At 39.9% G+C, this 20,085-nt stretch overlaps 1 protein-coding gene across 1 annotated transcript in view; it reads left to right on the plus strand.

Annotated features, from left to right (window-relative positions):
* Positions 1-20,085, plus strand: part of LOC135225345 (CBP80/20-dependent translation initiation factor-like) — a 152,091-nt gene that overhangs the window by 125,486 nt on the left and 6,520 nt on the right. The window contains exons 6-7 of the mRNA XM_064264682.1: positions 6,698-6,805; positions 8,889-9,139. Coding sequence (XP_064120752.1) covers positions 6,698-6,805; positions 8,889-9,113 — 333 coding nt within the window. The 3' untranslated portion in view covers positions 9,114-9,139. The remainder of the gene's footprint in view (positions 1-6,697; positions 6,806-8,888; positions 9,140-20,085) is intronic.

Raw genomic sequence — 20,085 nt, forward strand, 5'->3', positions numbered from 1 at the left:
TACTAAATTATTAGCCTAACCTACTCATTACAATTAATTAAAGACGCAATCATTCCAGAGTGCGGTACCCACAGCAGTGGTTTATTGAACCTGAATCGTTAAAGTATATAAGGTGCTGTAATGATGCGTGAAGATGATGAGTGGTTAGTAGTGTACCAGGATGGAAATATGAGGTAATTATGATATTTAAGTGAGGGTTAGTGACGCAAGTTCAAGGGGCTTAAAGTGTTAATCTACTGGCAGAGATCAGGCTGGCTACCTTCTCTGGGTAGGTGCCAGGATCCCTCTGCAAATGAATGTGACACTGTACCTCAGCCACAGGTGCCAAGGAGAGCATGTGGCTCTTTGGTTAGTGTGTTAATTTGTTATGTCCCTTCTTCTTCTTCTTTTATTCCTCCAGGGCCTGGCTACACCAGTCCTAGGAGTTGACGGAGACACCGACTCTGGGGTAAGGCCAGAAACGCCGTCAGGAGCAGAGGCAGTGGTAGCCCTAGGGACTACAGGCGAACACCCTACTTAGGTATCTGCAGCAACCATCGTAGAGGTGGAACCTACTGCAGGGGAGGCCCTCACTTCAGCTGCTGTGACAACTGTCGTAAGGGGAAAACTCCAGGCTGACTCCTGGTTGGGCAGTTCCTGGTCGTCAAGGGAAGGTGTAAAGGTGAGGTCTGCCGGAGGTTCATCCTCGGCCGACAGAGGTGATGTGGAAGAAGAACCGTGGGCTGGAACTGGACAATGGGCTGCATGGAGCTCCATGCCTTTTGGAGGATCTCCTGTAGGAGTATCCTTTATAAGGTTAGGCGCCAGCACTAGCTCAGGGCCAGGCGCAGAGGTCAAGGTTAGTGGTGGCTCTACGTCCAGGCTGGACGGAGCTTGGCACTGCTCAGTGCTGCCAAGTGGCACTGGCAGAGAGTTGAGGTGCAATACCTCTCACCGGGCCCTTGGTAATGGGAGACAGAGGCTCCTGTCTCTTGTGGAAGGCTAAGCCTTGTGGAACATGGACAGTGTCCACTGCACATAGCTTGCTAGGGCACCTAGGCCAATTAGTGGAGTGCCCTATTACGTTGCAGGTTTTGCAGTGGAAGTGTGAGTGATCAGTCTCCCTCTCTAAGTGGTTCGGAAGTCACGTAAAGCCGTTGGTCCCGTTGCTGAATAATCACTGGTTCCATCCAAAGTAAAAGCATCATACAAACAAACAAACAAAATCAATCTCCCTCCTTGGTAATGGGGGAGACTGTTGGTGGCCGTACTTCCGGGAGGAAGTAGGTCTTGGATGGCTCCTTGCTTTTGGAGTGATTTGTCATGGGTTAGGACCCCTAAGCTTTTTTGAAATGCAAGTGAGACTTCAAGTCTTGCCCTAGGAGGTCATAACCTCCTGGAAGACAGCTTATAACTGCAAGTGTACATACTTTCAAAAGGTGAGGTCGCGAGACTCTCAGTTGGACTGTTGGAAGGATCATCTTAATGTGGTTGATACCTTCAATGGTAATCAGTTTACATCTATCAACGTTAGCCCCGTGAGGGATTCGATCTCCCCATATCAGGGAGATTTGAGCGCCAGTCGTCAAAGGCCATGACGTGGCTTGGCGGATAATGACTTTGGAGGGGTGCGACGGTAACAGGGCCCTTAGCTGGGGGTTCTAGTGAAGATGAATTGGTAACTGCCATCGCGATTGGGGAAATTTTGTGATTTGTGCACCCTCCGTAGTTTGCAGACATGTGACCCTTGTGGCCACAGTCATGGCAGAACTTGTTCCAGAACTTCTTCCATGGCACTGGACGATAAGGCCAAGATGGCACCACAGGTTGCAAATCTGTGGGGTCACCAAGGCTTGCAGTGTGCTCTGGCACAAGTGAAGAGTCCTCTCTGGCAGTGATTTGATGTGGGGAGGTAGCTTGGCCCTGGAGAGGTGTGGGGGAGGGACATCCCCAGAGGAGGTCCTGTCCCAATAGGAAACCTACTCCATGCCGAATTGTACTCACTACGCCCAGGCGGCAAGCTTTGGTGCATCAAGGAGTGGTGACCTGCAGGACAACTGTGGGAACGGTCTTGGACTGCCCTTTGATCCAAGTCATGGCCCACCTGGTGTGCTCGTCGACTGTGGCACTGGCTGGCACTTGGTCCCGGTCTATGAGACACAGATCGGAGCCGGTATCTACCATAACTGGCAGAGTCACTGGTAGGGTAGAGCCATCTAGGGGTGCCACTGTGACTGAAGTGGTCCACACCCGCTCAGGGTGAGACCTAGACTCGGGCATAACGGCCGAGGAGGTTGTGGCACTGATCAGGTGGACGTGCCTGGTCAAAGGCACATGCTTGGGGCACCCGGGATATCTGGGGGAGTAGTGCCCTGTAGCCCCACAGGCTCTGCAGGAGCCCCTCTGCTGGGCTGGTCTCCGTATGGTGTCTGACTGGTCTTGAGGCGGAGGCACCATTCGTTAGCGTAAAAGGGTTCTGAGGAGGTTGGTGGTTTGCGGCTGTCTTGAGACGGCACTCTGCTGCGAGTTGACCCACCTTCATGCAGACGTTGCAAGTCCGTAGGTGTCCTTGGTGGGCGTCCTTTGGCTGTGTGGATCCGAAGAGCTGACTTGGTGGCACTATGCGCCAGTGTGAGGTGCTGTGAGACAGGTGGAAGGTTTCCCAGTCGTCAGCCATGCGGCAAGCTTCCGCAAGTGTCTTGGGTTGCTTGTCGTTAAGGTGCACTGTGAGTGGTCTAGGTACACGCTGTTAGAGGTCCTCCAGCATGATCCTGTTAAACAGGTCCTGGAACTCGGTGCACGACATGGCCTCGAGCCAGCGCTGTCCGGCTTGGGCCTTGTGATAGTAGAAGTCACTCCAGGCCCAACCAACCTTCTTTCTCTTAGTCTTCTTCTTTTCCTCAGCTCCTTTCTTATTCTTGTCCTCAGGTTTATCCTTATCCTGTGTCTTCCCCTTCTTTCCCTTACCTATCACAACCAAGTCACCTTCGTCACTCGTACTCTTATCCACTCGCTCTTTCACTTTCTTTACCACTCCTGGCCCGTCACAAGACCCAGTAGTCCTACCTCCTACAGCTCCCTGTCCCATGAATCCCTTCATCATTTCCTGCATCATCTCTTGCACTGCATTCATCATCACCCCGAATCTTTCGTCCATTTTCTCAACCATTCTCTTTTCCTCTCCTTTCACCTCTTCTTTCATTTCCACTTTCACAGTCCTTAGCATTCCTCTCATTTCCTCTAACTCACTCTTCAACTCCTCACACTCTACCCTTAACCTCTCATTCTCCACTTCCAATCTTTCCTTAGCTTCCCTCGCCAACTGTAACTCCTCCTTCAGCCTGTCTATCTCCTTCAACCCTTCCATCCTCACTTTCTCCACCAATCACACAACTCACTACCCCAATCGTTCTGCAGCTGCCGCACCAACAGTCCCTGTTCAGGCGCCAAAAAATAATGTGGCGGGATCACATGCTAAAAAAACAAGCTGGCTAAATCCCCCCCCACATAAACTTAATCACTCTAGCTGCCCAACTCACCCCAGTCACACTTTCCTCTTTACACTACAGCATAAACGCAGGACAATTGACCTATACCTACAAAAAAAAAAAAAAAAAAAAAAAAAAAAAAAAACTCCTGTACTTACCAACTCCAGATACTCCAGGCTATCCTGTGCTGTCCGCCGGTCAATGTCACTGAGACACCAACAACAACCACCAAGAACCACAACCCAACAACACAACAAAACAACACCCAAGGACTACAACTTGACAACAACACAACAACCAAGGACCACAACAACAACCAAGGAACACAACCACAACTCACAATACAGCAAACAACCAAGGAACACAACCACAACCTCACATATACTAACAAAAACTCAACAACACAACAAAGGACCACTGCACAAACAACACAAAAAATTACAACAGCACAGGCACAACAACTCTAAGCAAACAACACTAACCTAACTAACCGAATAACAAATCAATAACACACAAAACCTACCTGACTTCCAATCCTTCAACAGATTGCTGTGCTGTCGACACTACTTATTATCACCAGCTCTCACCAAAGACTGACCAAAAACACTCAATCAAAACACAGAACTCTGATCTCTAACAGCAGACAACCCAGAACACACCAACAGCCACTAAAGTCGTTAACCATCCAACTCCCAATTTCTCTCTCTCTCTCTCTCTCTCCTCTCTCTCTCTCTCTCTCTCTCTTCTCACAGACGTTGTCAAATTGAACTCCATAACTCCTCCATAAGAGGTTCAGCTATATAGCGTTTCTTTAAAGCCTTATTTATTGTTTTAGCCATAGATTTCAAGGTTTTCAAAACCTAGGCTAGGCTAGATTATTAGCACTGAATAGCCTTTCTCTTGGCCACCATTGGCAATGTTTTTATTTTCATTTTATGGTTTTTTCTCTCCATGTTGTTGTTGTAACTCCAAGTTGTCGTAAAACAAGTACATCGTTAAATGAGGAGTACTTGTACAACTTGAACACACAACAGAGACTTGGTGTTTGCTCACCAGCTTTTATTGGTGCGCAGGAGAACGCCTAGAAAAGCGCGTGATAGATCGCATTGGAGAGCGTTGATGCTCTACAGGTGAAAAAAGCATGAATTGGAGCAGATGTGGAAGACGAAGAGGAACCCTATGAAGAAGGAGCTCATGATGCTGGAGACCGAGCACGCCTGCGGGAGCATTTAGGTGAACTCTCTGGAGACACATTGGCGTGTGCATGCAGTGGCACGTATCGGTGAGCGCTTATGCTGCTGATGAGGCAGAGGTGAAGCAGTGCGTTGGGCAACGTGCGCTACAGGTGAGCGCTGTCTAGAGGAAGCATGCGTAGTTACGCGTGCTGTTGGAGCACGCTGTACAGGAGCTACAAGGCACACAGATTAATGGTGCACATCAAGAATGTGTTCCTGATGTGTAGCAGCACGCACAGGTGTAGAAGGGGGGGCGCATTGGCGCGTTGACCCCGAGAGGGAGAAAGTCTCTCTGTGACCTCTCTCCAACGAAGGCTCCTGTGTGCACACCGAAGCATCACACACTGCAGGAGAGAGTGCAATTAGCGAAGCCTCCTGTGTGTGTACCATAGCATCGCGCACTGAGGAGGATTGTATATCCAGCAAAGGCTCCTTTGTGCGTGCCGTAGCATCGCGCAAAGACGAGGAGCTTACAAGCGAAGGTCCAGCAGGTACCAAAGGAGAGCACATGTCAGCGCGTCTCTGAGAGGAGTCTCTACTGCCTCTCTGAGAGTCACCGCTGGTGCTCGAAGAAGGTGTGTCAGGAAGAGTCTGAGGACCCCATCCAGGGACAAGGCGAAACTGCAAGGCCCGCATTCCTGAAGGCAGGCAGATAGGACTAACCTGGCCAGCGTCAAGAGGAGCCTCCACAGGGGAGGGCTCTGGGGCCTGCAACGCAGAGGGAAGGGCATCATTCTTGACAGCACAGGTTGTCGAGGCCAACTCCTCTGAAGAGACTAAGGAGGGAGACGGAGCCCCAGAGGAGAGCGCTGTTTGACGGAAGGCCATAAAACACGAAGGGCATTATCTACATGAACTGAAAGGCAAGGCACATCCTTAGATGGGTCAGGCCTTTCCGTTTCACCATTGGAGTTAATTTGTTACTCTTATGTGCCTCACTGCGACGCCAAAGATCCCTAAGGACGAATCTTGACGAGGAAGCAGAAGCCTGGGTCTCTCTTCCTCTTTTTACTTCGCCGCTGGCGATACTTAACTCACTGGGCAGGCGATCAGGTACGACACTCCTCACAAGGGAATTCCGATGTACAGGAATGCCCTCTGCAAGAAGGACAAAAGGGAGTGAGGGTCCCTGTCAATCCTGCTCATAAAACTTCCATACCTCCGACCAGGGACACCAGGTTAGAAACGCATAACCACCTCACCAGTCATACTCACATTTACCTAGAAAAAGAAAAAGAATGAGATAAACATTTCAACAAGACAGCGAGAGCGAAAGAGAGATGTCTTTCCTCACTGCCAGCTGTAATCAAAGTGACTACTCAGTGAGCTGGTGGGAAGGCGGTACTTCCCCACCACCGGGCAGATAACTACCTTGGTATAATAGAATGTATTAGCTGGTAGTTTCAGGTGAGCTGCAATCTATCCCAGATTAAAGGACAGAAGGTTTATATACGGTGTAGGAACAAATACAATTTACAGTTTACTTTGAAAAAAAAATTGTGGTTTAGAGTTAAAGGCTTGGGGTAACCTACCAGATGCTAAGCATAGGGCTTGTCCTTTAACTTAAGTTTTCTATGCCCTTCTTAGACTTAGTATTGCAGTGAAGAGAGAGAGAGAGATTAGGATGTAAGAAGTGCAGAATGAGTGTCCAGTCTACAAAATTATGTTGATGTATTTTTTGTAAACATTCTTCTTTATTTTTTAAACATTCTTCTTCAGACAAACTTCAACATGTTTAATTTATAATTGATTGGCTTTTCTAAATCTTTTAATTCATATTTGTGTAAGACCTTTAAGAACTTTTATTTACAAAGGTACATTTGAGTAAGACTATTTCATACTCCAATAAGATGTTTGTTATTGAAAGACCATAAACTTTAGTCTTTTTTGGTAGCACTACCAGCCATACTACATTTGAAATTTAAAAATTTCATGTTCAATTGTGCGCATTGGAAATGTAAGGAGGATAACGAGGTCTGTTTGTTGACGTTTCAGGTTTTGGTCGAGCCTGTATTGAACTACTTGGACATGATCATGAGACCCCATCTCACTGAAGACCAAAGAGAAGATATAGATGATGATATGAGTGTAGTTTCCAAACAGGTAGGAGCTCAATACTTTATATTTAAGATATATACAAAAGTTAGAATTACAATATACAGGCAGTCCCCGGGTTTCGACGGCTCCGGCTTACGATGTTCCGAGGTTACGACGCTTTTTCTTAAATATTCATTGAAAAATCCGCCGTGGGTTACGACGTTTGCTCTGACGTTACGACGCTGACGCTTCCGACGCTTTTAAAAAAAGCATACTATGATAAAAATCCTTTATAGTTTAGCACAGTATATTAATAAAAATAAGTTTCTGGTTAGAATACAACAAAAATTTTAAGGTTATGATGATTTTCGACACTTTTTATGTCGTATTTTTCTATGTTTTTTAGTGACGCCTCATATGCGGAACTAGTTTCCGAGCGAATGAATACTAGCTTGGATGCGCAAAGTTTATAACAGTCCAAAAGCGCAAATAATGAAAAAATCTTTGCTTGTTTCCAGTAATAATAACAAAATTAAGTTTCTGGTTAGATTACAACGCAAATTCCAAGTATCCAAAGAGAGACATTATCCAGTAATTTGATCTGAGAGAGAGAGGCGTCTTCCAACGCTCCGAGTTAACGACGCTTTTAAAAAACACATACTACTATGATAAAAATTCTTTATAGTTTAGCACAGTATATTAATAAAAATAAGTTTCTGGTTAGATTAAAACAAAAATTTTGAGGTTATGATGATTTTCGACACTTTTTATGTCGTATTTTTCGAATTTTTTTAGTGACGCCTCATATGCGGAACTAGTTTCCGAGCGAATGAATACTAGCTTGCGATGCGCAAAGTTTATAACAGTCCAAAAGCGCAAATAAGGAAAAAATCATTGCTTGCTTCCAGTAATAATAACAAAATTAAGTTTCTGGTTAGATTACAACGCAAATTCCAAGTATCCAAAGAGAGAGATTATCCAGTACGTAATTTGATCAGAGAGAGAGAGAGAGGCGTCTTGGCAAATGAGATCATTTGCCAATGGTCTTAGGGATTGACGTAACGTTTATTCTATGAACAGATAGGACAGAGAAGTGTTAGTTTCATTAAACGGCCTCTGACCATGCCAGTAAATGTTTTGTTGATACTAATAATATAAGCCTATTTAAAGATACGTTTACTTTAATTAGTCTACATATATGATACGTAAATAGTAATCAACTGTTCTTGTAGCCCTCAAGATTTGGCAAAACCGAAGTATCCAAAGAGAGACATTATCCTTTGACATTATCCAGTAATTTGATGATGAGAGAGAGAGAGAGAGAGAGAGAGAGAGAGAGAGAGAGAGAGAGAGAGAGAGAGAGAGAGAGAGAGAGAGAGAGAGAGAGGCATCTTGGCAACAATGGTCTTGGGGATTGACGTAACGTTTATTTTCTGAACTGATAGGACAGAGAAGTGTTCATTTCATTAAATGGCCTCTGACTCATGCCAGTAAATGTTTTGTTGATACTAATATATAAGCCTATTTAAAGATACGTTTACTTTAATTAGTCTATATGATACGTAAATAGTAATCAACTGTTCTTGTAGCCCTCAAGATTTGGCAAAATCACTCCAGGTTGTACATAAAACTTCAAGAATGTAGTGTCACCAGAGGATTACAATAGTTTTTACCTTCAAGAACCAGCATTTTTTGATGAAAATAACTCCAGGTTGTACATAAAACTACAGGAAACAACATGTAGTGTAACCAAAGGATTACAAGTAAGGTTTTTATAACTTTGTATTAGTTTAAGACATTTTTCCAACGTCATTCCGGTTTACGACGATTTTTGGGTTACGACGCGTCTTAAGAACGGAACCCCCGTCGTAACCCGGGGACTGCCTGTATTGTGTTGTTAAGCAGTACTGGACCAATGAAGCTGTCATGAAGTGACAGCATTAATGAAAACTTGCTATTTACAAAAGATTCTTTAAAGAACCCTTTATGCTTTTCCCAGTCCATCATCTTGAGTAAATTTGGTAGGATTAGGGACTGTATACCATTCACAGTGATAGAAAAATTGTGGTTTGAGAAATGCTAGAAATGTTTGTTGGTTTTTATTTTTCCATATTGTTCACTGTTTTGAGATCACGTTTGTTTTTTTTAGCTTTTACAGAGTGGTGACGTACTTTGTGAGTTTAACGCAGAGGGAGTCCTGAAGGTTGTTCAAGATGTAACTGAAGTTCTGTGCCGGCGTGAGTTGAATATGTCAACTCGTGTTAACTTATTAACTGCATTAGCTGAACTTTGGCCTCGGCTAGCTACATATTATAATGCTCGCACAATCCATGCGCAACTAGCAAATAGGTTGGAAGTGTCTCTAAAGATTTAGTGTGGATTTTACATATGGGTAAGCAGGTAAGTAAAGCAGTGTTCAGAATTATTATTGTTACGTAGTTTTAGCAGAATAATTTTAGTGACTAAACTTATGAAACAGAACACACACACACAAAAAGTTGAATTCCTCTACTAACATTGTTGCAAAGAATTTTTTTCATATCATATAACATGGTAAATTATAAAAAAATTTTACTATATTAAAATTTTAGTAATCCCTTGTTTACATTTTATTTTGTTTTAAGCTTGTTTAAGTTAGTGTTTATGAAACTTTTCTGTACTATAAAGAGGTCTCTTCCTATATGGTGAAATTACATGTGGAAATACACATGACACATACAAAATCAGTTATTTTGTTTTCTATAAAAATTGTCGCTTTGTCCCCTGCAAAATGGGTATGAGGTGAGAATGAAAAAAAAATAAATTTGTTCATATACTTGGGTTGCTTTGGCAGCAGGAGCCACTTGCATTAGCATGTCTTAACCCTTAATGGATGGATACCCTCATGTGAGTAGTAATAACAGGTTTTGGGTGGTGGATGGATTCATGGTGAGCAACGATATTACATGCCATGGATTTGAAGGAATCTGGTGGGAAAGTGTTTCCAATACTTCTATAGCCTGTAAATTCACTAATGGCAACTTTTAAGGGCCCCATACTCTGAACGATTGTCGTTATCGACAAGCACACACATGCACACACTCTTCAGACAGTATGAATGATCTCCGCACCGATTTCAGTCTGAACAAAGATTTTGTCTTGGGAAGACATGGCATCATCGCTAGAAGAGAAGTGCACGATAACATTAGATCGGCAGACAAACACATACATTCAATGACCTGTTTATGACAAGACTTAAGTCGCAAGCCAGCAACCTGGTTTTGACAGTTTCCCTCTGAGACCGTTCAGTCACGAAAATTGCCCACTTTTGCATTCAGTCAAGCCCATACACTGTTTTTACCAACGATACAGACAATCACTCAGACAATCGTTCAGTTTATGGGGCCCTTTAGAGTAGCCAAGATCAAGGAAACAAGTGGCTCATGAGTTTGTTGTGATCTTGACTTCAAGGGAGCATGTACTGCCCACTCTCTTTCACATGATTTAGACTAGCCTAGATCTAGGAAGCAAGTGGCTCATGAGTTAGTTGTGATCTTGATTTCAAGGGAGCATGTACTGCCTCTCTCTTTCACATGATCTCTTTTTATAAATTTGCTTATAAATATATCCAGGGATTGCTGTTGGTTTTAGTTGTTACTTTTTATGATTGTATGCCAGTAACAATTGAAATTTTGCTAAGAAATATTAGAAAAGACGTATAATCTAAAAAAGTTATTGAATCTTCGATCTCAATAAATTTACGTAAATATTTTACAACAAATATACTCTGAATTTGTTACTGATTTTAGTTATCTTAGAAAAACCTATATAACTTGGTAAAATTTACATTTGTATTGTAAAAGAGGCCCCACAAGGGGTTGTAAGTAGTAATTTTCAACTGCATGTAGTAGGTAGGGAAAAATTTTTATAATTTTTTTTTCTTACATCTTGTGCGTTTGCATATCTTCCTCTTTCCATTGATGTGTTTTTTTCTTAAGGGGACTGTTCGCTATGATGTCTATTTTTTTATTTATTACGCAAAATAGATAATTTTCATATATGTTTTAGATATATATAATACCTTCATCATATAAAAATTTCAAGTCATTTGAGCAAAAGCTTTTAGTTTTATTAGCAAAAATTATGATTAAAAAAAAAATAGGTAGAGATTTCTCTGCTAATATGACATCAGTTGTATTGAAAATCATACCATAAACACTTCTTTATATACAGAACAATTCTGTGTGACAGAATTTTGATTTTTTTTTTTTTTTTTTTACTCAAAAAATTCTTAAAAAAAAAAAAAAAAAAAAATCAAAATTCTATCACACAGAATTATGGGATTTTTATTCCTCTTTCTAATGATATCTTTCCCTCCAAAATTGGATAATAAATAACCGAGTAATGGTTACCGACATGCGCATAAGTATGTTTTTGAGTTATGAGCTCCCAAAGATTTGCTATGTAAATTTCGTTTTTTTCTTATAAAAGTCAAAACAACATTATTATAATTACTTTATTTGTACTTTTATTGTTGATTTCTACATCAAGGATCCTGGTCCTACCCCTAAAAGTGGTATTAATACCCTCAGCGTGACACCAGACAATGATGTTGACGGTGAGACATGAGACAATGAGGGCGCTGATAACAATGAATTTTCGTGTTTTTCTTTCAGCACACTCCTGGCCTTCGCTAATTTTGCTAGCCTTAGTTGCTTAGTAGCCTTCTTGATCTTAGGTAACTTCGGCATTGCTATAAGTTCACTAAGAAGTTATAAAAACAACGTAAATAGCTAGTGACCAAACGCAAGTGACGAAGTCCATGTAACTCCTTTGACGTCTGTGGCGTAACTGAGTCATTCTCTGAGTCTCGCGGCTCTCGCCTATAAATAGCCGCTCTGACCAGCTCTCAACTCACACTACCTTTCATTGCTACCAGATGTATGAGAATCTCGAAAAAATCTGAAAAAATCCCTGTATATATGCAAAAATAAACACGCAAAAACGATTCTGTCAAACTCAGTCATACAGACGACGCAGTTACGATGACGTCATCATTTAAAAACCGCTATATCTTCATTACAGTAGAGACCCGGTTCACGACCATATTAGAACTCGACATAATCGGATTTCGCCACTAAATTTCCAATAAACTTTGTATCTGTTTTCAACCAAAAAACCAGTTTCCGACCCCCCGACCATATGATGTTTGTAAACAAAACTGTTTCCGCCAGCCGCCGCTAGTTGGCGTCATCCAGTGCTACCAAATGTAGCATAATTTCATGTTTCTTAGCACTTAGGGTTCTAGTACAATTTTAGAATGTATTTTCACTAAAATTTTAAATAAACTGCAGAAAATTCCTCAATTTCATACACAGCTATAGTGAATGTATCTTCAAGTGAAATTGCCTCAAAAGCAGCACTAACAAATGAGTTAATTGCTAAGTTTGAACCCAACTAAGGAATGTTAAATTTTGTGAATATAAATAAATACCCACAGTGGCATGACAAACGATCAGTAAAGTGTTAATAATGTTTTTTCTTCATGAGTAAAGAATTACTTTTTTTCCTTTTTTAAGTTTTATTTTTTTCAGTAGTTATCAAAATTTTAATTATGTCTGAGGTGATTTTCACACAATTTTCAAGTATTTATTCATTGTGTATGTGATCTGTTAAAGAAAAATAGTGTTTCAGTGGCATGATAATGATCAAGTAATAAGTACGTATGTTTTTCTTCTTGAGTAGAGACTGGTTTGTTTGTTTACCTTTTTTTTTAGTTTTAATTTTTCAGTAAATATCAGTAAATAACAAAATGTTATATTTGAAGTAATTTTCACACATTTTCAAGTATTTATTAATTGTTTATGTGACCTGTTAACCCTCTTACGCCGAAGCCCTAAAAATCAAAACCTCTCCTGTATGCCAGCGCCGGTTTGAAGTGAGCGCGGAAGCGGAAAAAATAATTTTTTCAAAAAATCACAGCGCGCTTAGTTTTGAAGATTAAGAGTTCATTTTCGGCTCATTTTTTTTTCATTGCCTGAAGTTTAGTATGCAATCATCAGAAATGAAAAATAATATCATTATCATATGTAAATAATGCGATATATGGTAGCGAAAAAAAAAAATTCATAGATAATTGTATTCAAATCACGCTGTGCAAAAAACGGTCAAAGCTAACGAGTTACTTTTTTTTTTCATTGTATTGTACACTAAATTTCAATCCTTTTGATATATAATACATAGTAAAACAATAAAAGCAACACCGGAAAAATATTATCACAAAATGATGTACGAATTCGTAACGCTCAGACGTAAAAAAAAAATGTATGTTCAAAAATTCACCGTAATTCTAAATATTGTTCTAGAGACTTCCAATTTGTTTCAAAATTAAGACAAATGATTTAATATTACGATACTGTAAGAGTTTTAGATTAGAATTGCAGATTTCGACCATTTCGGACGAGTTAAATTTGACCGAATGTCGAAATTTTTATATATATTTTTTTTTATATGCACATATTTCGGAGATGGAAAAAGCTACAACCTTCAATTATTTTTTTATTGTATTCTTCATGAATTTGCGCACATTTTGATATATGAAACTCTATAAAAAGGCTAATATGAAAAGGAGCAAATATTAGGATAATGCGATGTACGTATTTCGGAGACTTGCGGCCGCGAATCGGCGCGCGGAGTGAAGGTGAAGGTAAATATATTTTTCAAAAATTCACCATAAATCACAATATTGTTTTAGAGACTTCAAATTTGTTTCAAAATGAAGAAAAATGACGGAATATTACTAGGCCTTAAGATTTTTAGCTTACAATTGCGTTTTTCAACTATTTCGGTAGAGTCAAATTTGACCGAACGTGGTTTTTTTTTCATATTTATCGTGTTTTATATGAAAATATTTCAAAAAAAGAGGAAAGCTACAACCTTCAATCATTTTTAGTTGTATTCTACATAAAATTGCGCACATTTTCATATATAAAACTTTATGTAACAGCTAATTTTAAATGGTGCAAACATTTCGACAATCGCACAAAAAAATTCTATTTTTTTTTCTTCCGGAAGAGTTACCGCGCTAACGTAAGGAAAATTTTTTTTGGTTTTTTTTTTTTTTTTTTTCATAAATTCACCATAAATCGAAATATTGTGCTAGAGACTTCCAAGTCGTTGCAAAATGAAGGTAAATGATTGAATATTACTAGAATATAAGAGTTTTAGCTTACAATTGCGTTTTTCGACCGTTTCGGTAGAGTCAAAGTTGACCGAAAGTTGAAATTTTTGCACTTAACGTTATTTATATGAAAATATTTCGAAACTGATAAAAGCTACAACCATGGGTTGTTTGTTGTTCTATTGTGCATGAAATTGCGCACATTTCCATATATAAAACTTTATGTAACGGCAAATTAAAAGGGTTTTAAAAGTGCAAACATTAGGACAATCGCACGAAAAAATTTATCGGAAGAGTTTATCGCACGAACGTAAGGAAAAAGTTTTTTCATAAATTCACCATAAATCGAAATATTGTGTATAGACGTCCAATTTGTTGCAAAATGAAGGCAAATGATTGAATATTACTATAATATAAGAATTTTAGCTTACAATTGCGTTTCTCGACCATTTCTGTAGAGTCAAAGTTGACCGAAGGTTGAAATTTTTGCACTTATTGTTATTTATATGAAAATATTTCAAAACTGATAAAAGCTACAATCATGAGTATTTTTTTGTTGTATTTTACATGAAATTGCGCACATTTTCATATATAATACTTCATGTAAAGGATAATTTAAAATGGTGCAAAAATTATGTCAAAGTGACGAAATAATTTTTGAGATGTGTCACTGATACTTTTTAGTGCGATAAGAAAGAAATTCGCGCCTGCGTAGCGATTGTAAACAAAACAAACGCCTGGATCCGTGAACTCCCCAGCATCCCCCAAGGCGCGTGATACAAAAGTTTTCAGCTGTTAGGCCTATAAGTATTTTTCCGCGAATTTTTAAAAAAACTTTTTTGAGCCGACGTATGATACGTCCAATCGGCATACGGGAGACATTTTGACTCGACGTTTAATACATCCAATCGGCGTAAGAGGGTTAAAGAAAAATGGTTCTGAGTGGCATGATAATGATGCAGTAATAAGTAAAATTTGTTGTTTTTCTTCACATTTGTATGTGTGATCTTCACACATTTGTCAAAGAGTATAATAGTGATTGCATATCAAATAGTGTACTAGTGATTGCGTATATGATGTATTAAAGAAAAATTGTGTTTTATCACGAGTTTCCTAACATGTAAAGATCATCAAATTATTAGTTATAATATTGTCTGTTCGTCACTTTGTATCATTTCACCTAATATATAAATGTTTTAAATTTCCATTACATCGTTGTTTTAGCTCAAATGTATTAGAGAAATGAGATAATGATAGATTAATAGCATAATTCTGGCACAAAATTGCACCATGTTTGGCATAAATTCTTGCTTGGACCGACTAGCATAATTTAGCAAAACGGTTGGTAACACTGGTGACGCCATTCAGGCATTGATTTAAAGTACGCAACTAATGTTACAAAAACATTCAAAACATTGTCGGCCTTGTACACCTTGCGGGCATTTCGTTTGCTTTTTCGGTGGTATCAACTCTATACGCAGTTACCTTTTGATTCATCATGGGTCCCAACATTACTACTGGCTATCTATTAAAACCTTTTGCTATTGTTAATCTCTGAAATAATGGAAAAGTGTTTACATGGCATCTCGCGTTTTCCTTCTTCAAAATGTTTCCATCATTTCCAACTCCAAAATAAACCTTAAGTTTCGTCTATCCTCTCCTCTGCATGAAAGTGATGAGCGAAAAAAAGTTTTAATCAAGCACCCTTGCTTGATTTTTTTTTCAAGCGTAGACATATTCTAAAACCATGCTCACACTTGAGGCCCGCGTTTCAGTAGCAAATGCAATACGTATTTAAGTGTTAGGTTTGGAGTGAAGGCAATGTTACGTACGTAGGTTACATGTGCGGTTCGGTAGCGAATGCAATCTTTAAGCTTTGTTAAGCTTGCCGATAAAGAAGTTAGTCTCAGCTTATATCAGAGAAGCCACTATGCCATATTAAGTGCGTAGTAATTAAGAAATTAAGAAGAATCTTTTATGTTGTACTGTAATACGTCAATGTTTACGTGTAAGATTTGGTAGTGAAACCAGTTACATACGTTACATGTTCGGTTCGGTAGCAACGCAATCTAAGCTTTTTAAGCGTGCCGGTAAAGAAGAGGTTAGCCTTAGGTTAACTCGGAATCCGCTACGGTATACATTAATTATAGAAATTAAGTAGATTCTTTTATGTCTACTGTAAAAATACGTCATTGTTTGCGTGTGAGATTTGGTAGTGAAACCACTGTCACATACGTAACGTGTGTCGTTCGGTACGCGAACGCACTCTTAATCTTTGTTAAGGTTGCTGGTAAAGAGGAGGTTAGCCTTAGCTTAATCAGAGAAGCCGCTATGGTATAGAATAATTATAGAAATTAAGACGATTCTTTTATGTCTACTGTAAAAAGATGTCAATGTTTACGTATGAGGTCTGGTAGTGACACAGTTTACATATGCAACGCGTGTGCGGTAACGAACGCAATCTGTATGCTTCGTTTATAAGCGTCCTCGTAAAAAAAAAAAAAAAAGAAAAGTTAGCTTGATATTAAACTCAAAGAGATGCTGGTACGTAATGGTATAGTAATTAAAGACATTAAGAAGATTCTTTTACTTATACGTACATATATATGTACCATGCAGTACCATAATAATTGTCAAAGTCCAATAAGCTTGAAACCAGCCCTGATATTGGACAATTTGCCGTAAAAGACGCACCTTTTTTATAAGGACATTTATGAAACAAAATCGTTAGTATATCATAACATTACATTTACTGAAAGATAATTTTCAAGCGATTTTGTATACAGTATTGCAGTCGACTCCGTAAAAGATTTACCATAAATTAATATCGAATGTAAACGTTTCTAGGCTTATAGCGAGATATGGTTTGTTTACTACCATAGTCCCGATATAAACCACCAGGGCTGCGCTATGGTTTATTTACATCCTTAAATGCCGACTTACTGTAGGCAAATTTTTGCAAGTTTTTGATAAATATAAATTGGGTTTAATTTTAATAGTTTATTAATTTACTGTAATAATTAGACTTGCTTTTCAATGTTTTTATTATGTTAGCAACACGTTTTATGCCTACCCACTACACTACGTTCTACTTACTATTTACCTAGGTAGCCTATGGCGCTTGGTCAACAATCGGTTGGACGCAGGCTAGTTTTCTTTTATACTGTATATTATACATTTAAAATTATAAATATACGTTTAACATGATATTTATTTAACTTTTAACTTATTTAGTTGTAATTTACATGTAATGTATTGTATAAAAAGGCAAGGTTAGAGTAATAACTGATGGTCAAGAACGGATTAATCCATTTTCAGTTATTTCTTATGGGAAAACTTTATTCAGTTCTCGAAATAATCGAATTTCGACGCTCCTTCTGGAACGAATTATCGTCGAGAACCGAGGCTCTACTGTATTTGTAAAAATAATTGGCTGAAACTTCTGGAAAGCATGCACGGCATGTTTCTGCATAGATACAAGTACGTAATAACTCAATTTTTTATTTTTTCAAGTTGACATGTCATCCGCCATAGCGGACGGTCCCCTTAAATATGCGAACCTCCATTTCCCCGGCCTGGGTGCTGCATATTGATTTTTTAGCCTGGCTCTTACGGGTTAAAAATTAAGCTATGAACAGAGAGCCACCCTATACCTTACAGGCATTTACTAGTTTGTTTGTTTGTATGGCGCTTTTATGTTGCATGGAACCATTAGTTATTCAGCAACGGGACCAATGGCTTTACGTGACTTCCGAACCACGTCGAGAGTGAACTTCTATCACCAGAAATACACATCTCTCACTCCTCAATGGAATGGCCGAGAATCGAACCCGCGACCACCAAGGTGAGAAGCAAATTCTCGAACCCGCGACCACCAAGGTGAGAAGCAAACACCAAACCAACCACGCCAATGAGGCACTTGTCAGGAATAATAATCTTACTGTAAATTGAACCTGGCAAAATGTGCTTATGAATTAAGAGCAGACATGAATTTGATGCACAATTCATCAAGGCAACCAAACCTTTAGAAATCTTAATACAATTTAGAAGGACCTCTTCCACCTGCAACAGCAAACCATTAGTTGTTAACACAACATCCCAGACTTCCTATTACAGTTCCATTCAATGGAAATAATGCGGATTATGAAAAACCTATGGTAGATATCTTGCTCATAAGAGCGTTGTAGCGGGCTCTTGTGGCAGATGCAGACATAAATCAATATGTCCAGGCATTGACATTTCTATGCAAAAGTTCCTGGACATTTCTATGCAAAAGTTAGACAAATTTCCTGAGGAGGGTGAAGAAGAATGCTCTGAAACTACCGACCTTAAAGATCAGCAATGTCTAATTACTCCAGTTGAACCTCCTATGTTACTAGGAGCATTCAGAGGTACCTTTAGATTAAGAGGTAACCAATGCTACATTTAGAATAAGGCCTGAGAATACAATGTAAAGAAGAAAATTAAGAATCACACTGAAATAATTCCTACTCTAGTAAATGCCAGCGCCTCAGCGGCGTGGTTGGTATGGTATTAGCATCCCACCTCGGTGGTCGCAGGTTCGATTCTCAGCCATTCCATTGAGGAGTGAGAGATGTGTATTTCTGGTGATAGAAGTTCACTCTCGACGTGGTTCGGAAGTCACATAAAGCTGTTGGTCCCGTTGCAGAATAACCACTGGTTCCATGCAACGTAAAAACACCATACAAACAAAATACAAACAATTCCTGACAAGATTATGAATCAGTTTCTGTGTGGTAGGTAATAGTATGGACTATGGAGGAGTTATGGGAGTTCCATTTGACAACGTCCTTGGGGATTGAGAGAGAGAGTGATGGTCAGTAAGTGTCATGGATGGTGTTGCTGTTGAGATAGTGTGGTATGTATTTGCGTTTTGGTTTTCTGTGAGAGAGAGAGAGCGGATGGATTGTTAGCGATTGAATTGGGTGTTGGTGAGTTCTGGGTTGTCTGCTGGTGCAGTATGTGTTAATTGTTAGAGTTCTGTGTTTTGGAGTCGGTCTTTAGTCAGAATCGGTGATGATCAGTAATGTCGGCAGCGGTCTGTGAAGGCATTATTAATCAGCTAAGTTGTGTGTTTTTTGTTTATTAGTTGTTGAGTTGATATTGTTTGCTTTGGAGTTGTTGTGTCCGTGCTGTATGATTTGTTGTGCTTGTGAGTTCCTGTTGAGTTATATGTGAGTTGTTGAGGATTGTTGTTGGTGAGCTGTTGTGATTTGTTGGTGTTGTTGGTGGGTGTGTGTGTTGGCTTGTTGTGCTGTTGGTTTTTTGTGTTGGTGATTGTTTGTGCAGTGGTCTTTTGTTGTGGTTGTATTCCTTGTTTGTTAGGTTGTGGATGTGTTCCTTGGTTGTTTGCTGTGTTGTTGTGGTCCTTGGTTGTTGTGTTGTGGTCCTTGGTTGTTGTGGGGTTGTGGTCCTTGGTTGTTGGGTTGTGGTTCTTGGATGTTGTCTTTGTTGTTGGTGGTTGCTCAGCGACCTCGACCAGCGGATAGCACAACATGGCCTTGAGTATCTGGAGTTGGGTGAGTATGTGTGTTTGTATTTTTTGTGTGTGTAGGTAAGTCAATTGTCCTGCGTGTATTCTGTAGTGTAAAGAGGAAAGTCTGACTGAGGGTGAGTTTGGCAGCTGGATTGGTAAAGTTTATGTTGGGGGGATTTTGCCCTCATGTTTTTTAAGCTTGTGATCCCGCCACATTATTTTTTGGCGTCCAAACAGGGACTGTTGGTGCAGCAGCTGCAGGATGATTGGGGTAGCGAGTTGTGTGATTGGTGGAGAAAGTGAGGATGGAAGGGTTGAAGGAGATAGACAGGCTGAAGGAGGAGTTGTGGTTGGCGAGGGAAGCTAAGGAAAGGTTGGAAGTGGAGAATGAGAAGTTAAGGGTAGCATGTGAGGAGCTGAAGAGCGAGTTAGAGGAAATGAGAGGAATGCTAAGGAGTGCGAAAGTGGAAATGAAAGGAGCGGAAAAGAGAATGGTTGAGAAAATGAACAAAAATTTTGGGGTAATGATGAATGCAGTGCAGGAGATGATGAAGGGGTTCATGGAAGAGGGAGCTGTAGGAAGTGGACCTACTGGGTCTTGTGATGGGCCAGGAGTGGTAAAGAAAGTGGAAGAGCGAGTGGATGAGAGTACGAGTGATGAAGGTGATTTGGTTGTGATAGGAAAGGGGA

Source organism: Macrobrachium nipponense, chromosome 20 (assembly GCF_015104395.2).
Source record: "Macrobrachium nipponense isolate FS-2020 chromosome 20, ASM1510439v2, whole genome shotgun sequence".
Taxonomy (NCBI): Eukaryota; Metazoa; Arthropoda; class Malacostraca; order Decapoda; family Palaemonidae; genus Macrobrachium; species Macrobrachium nipponense.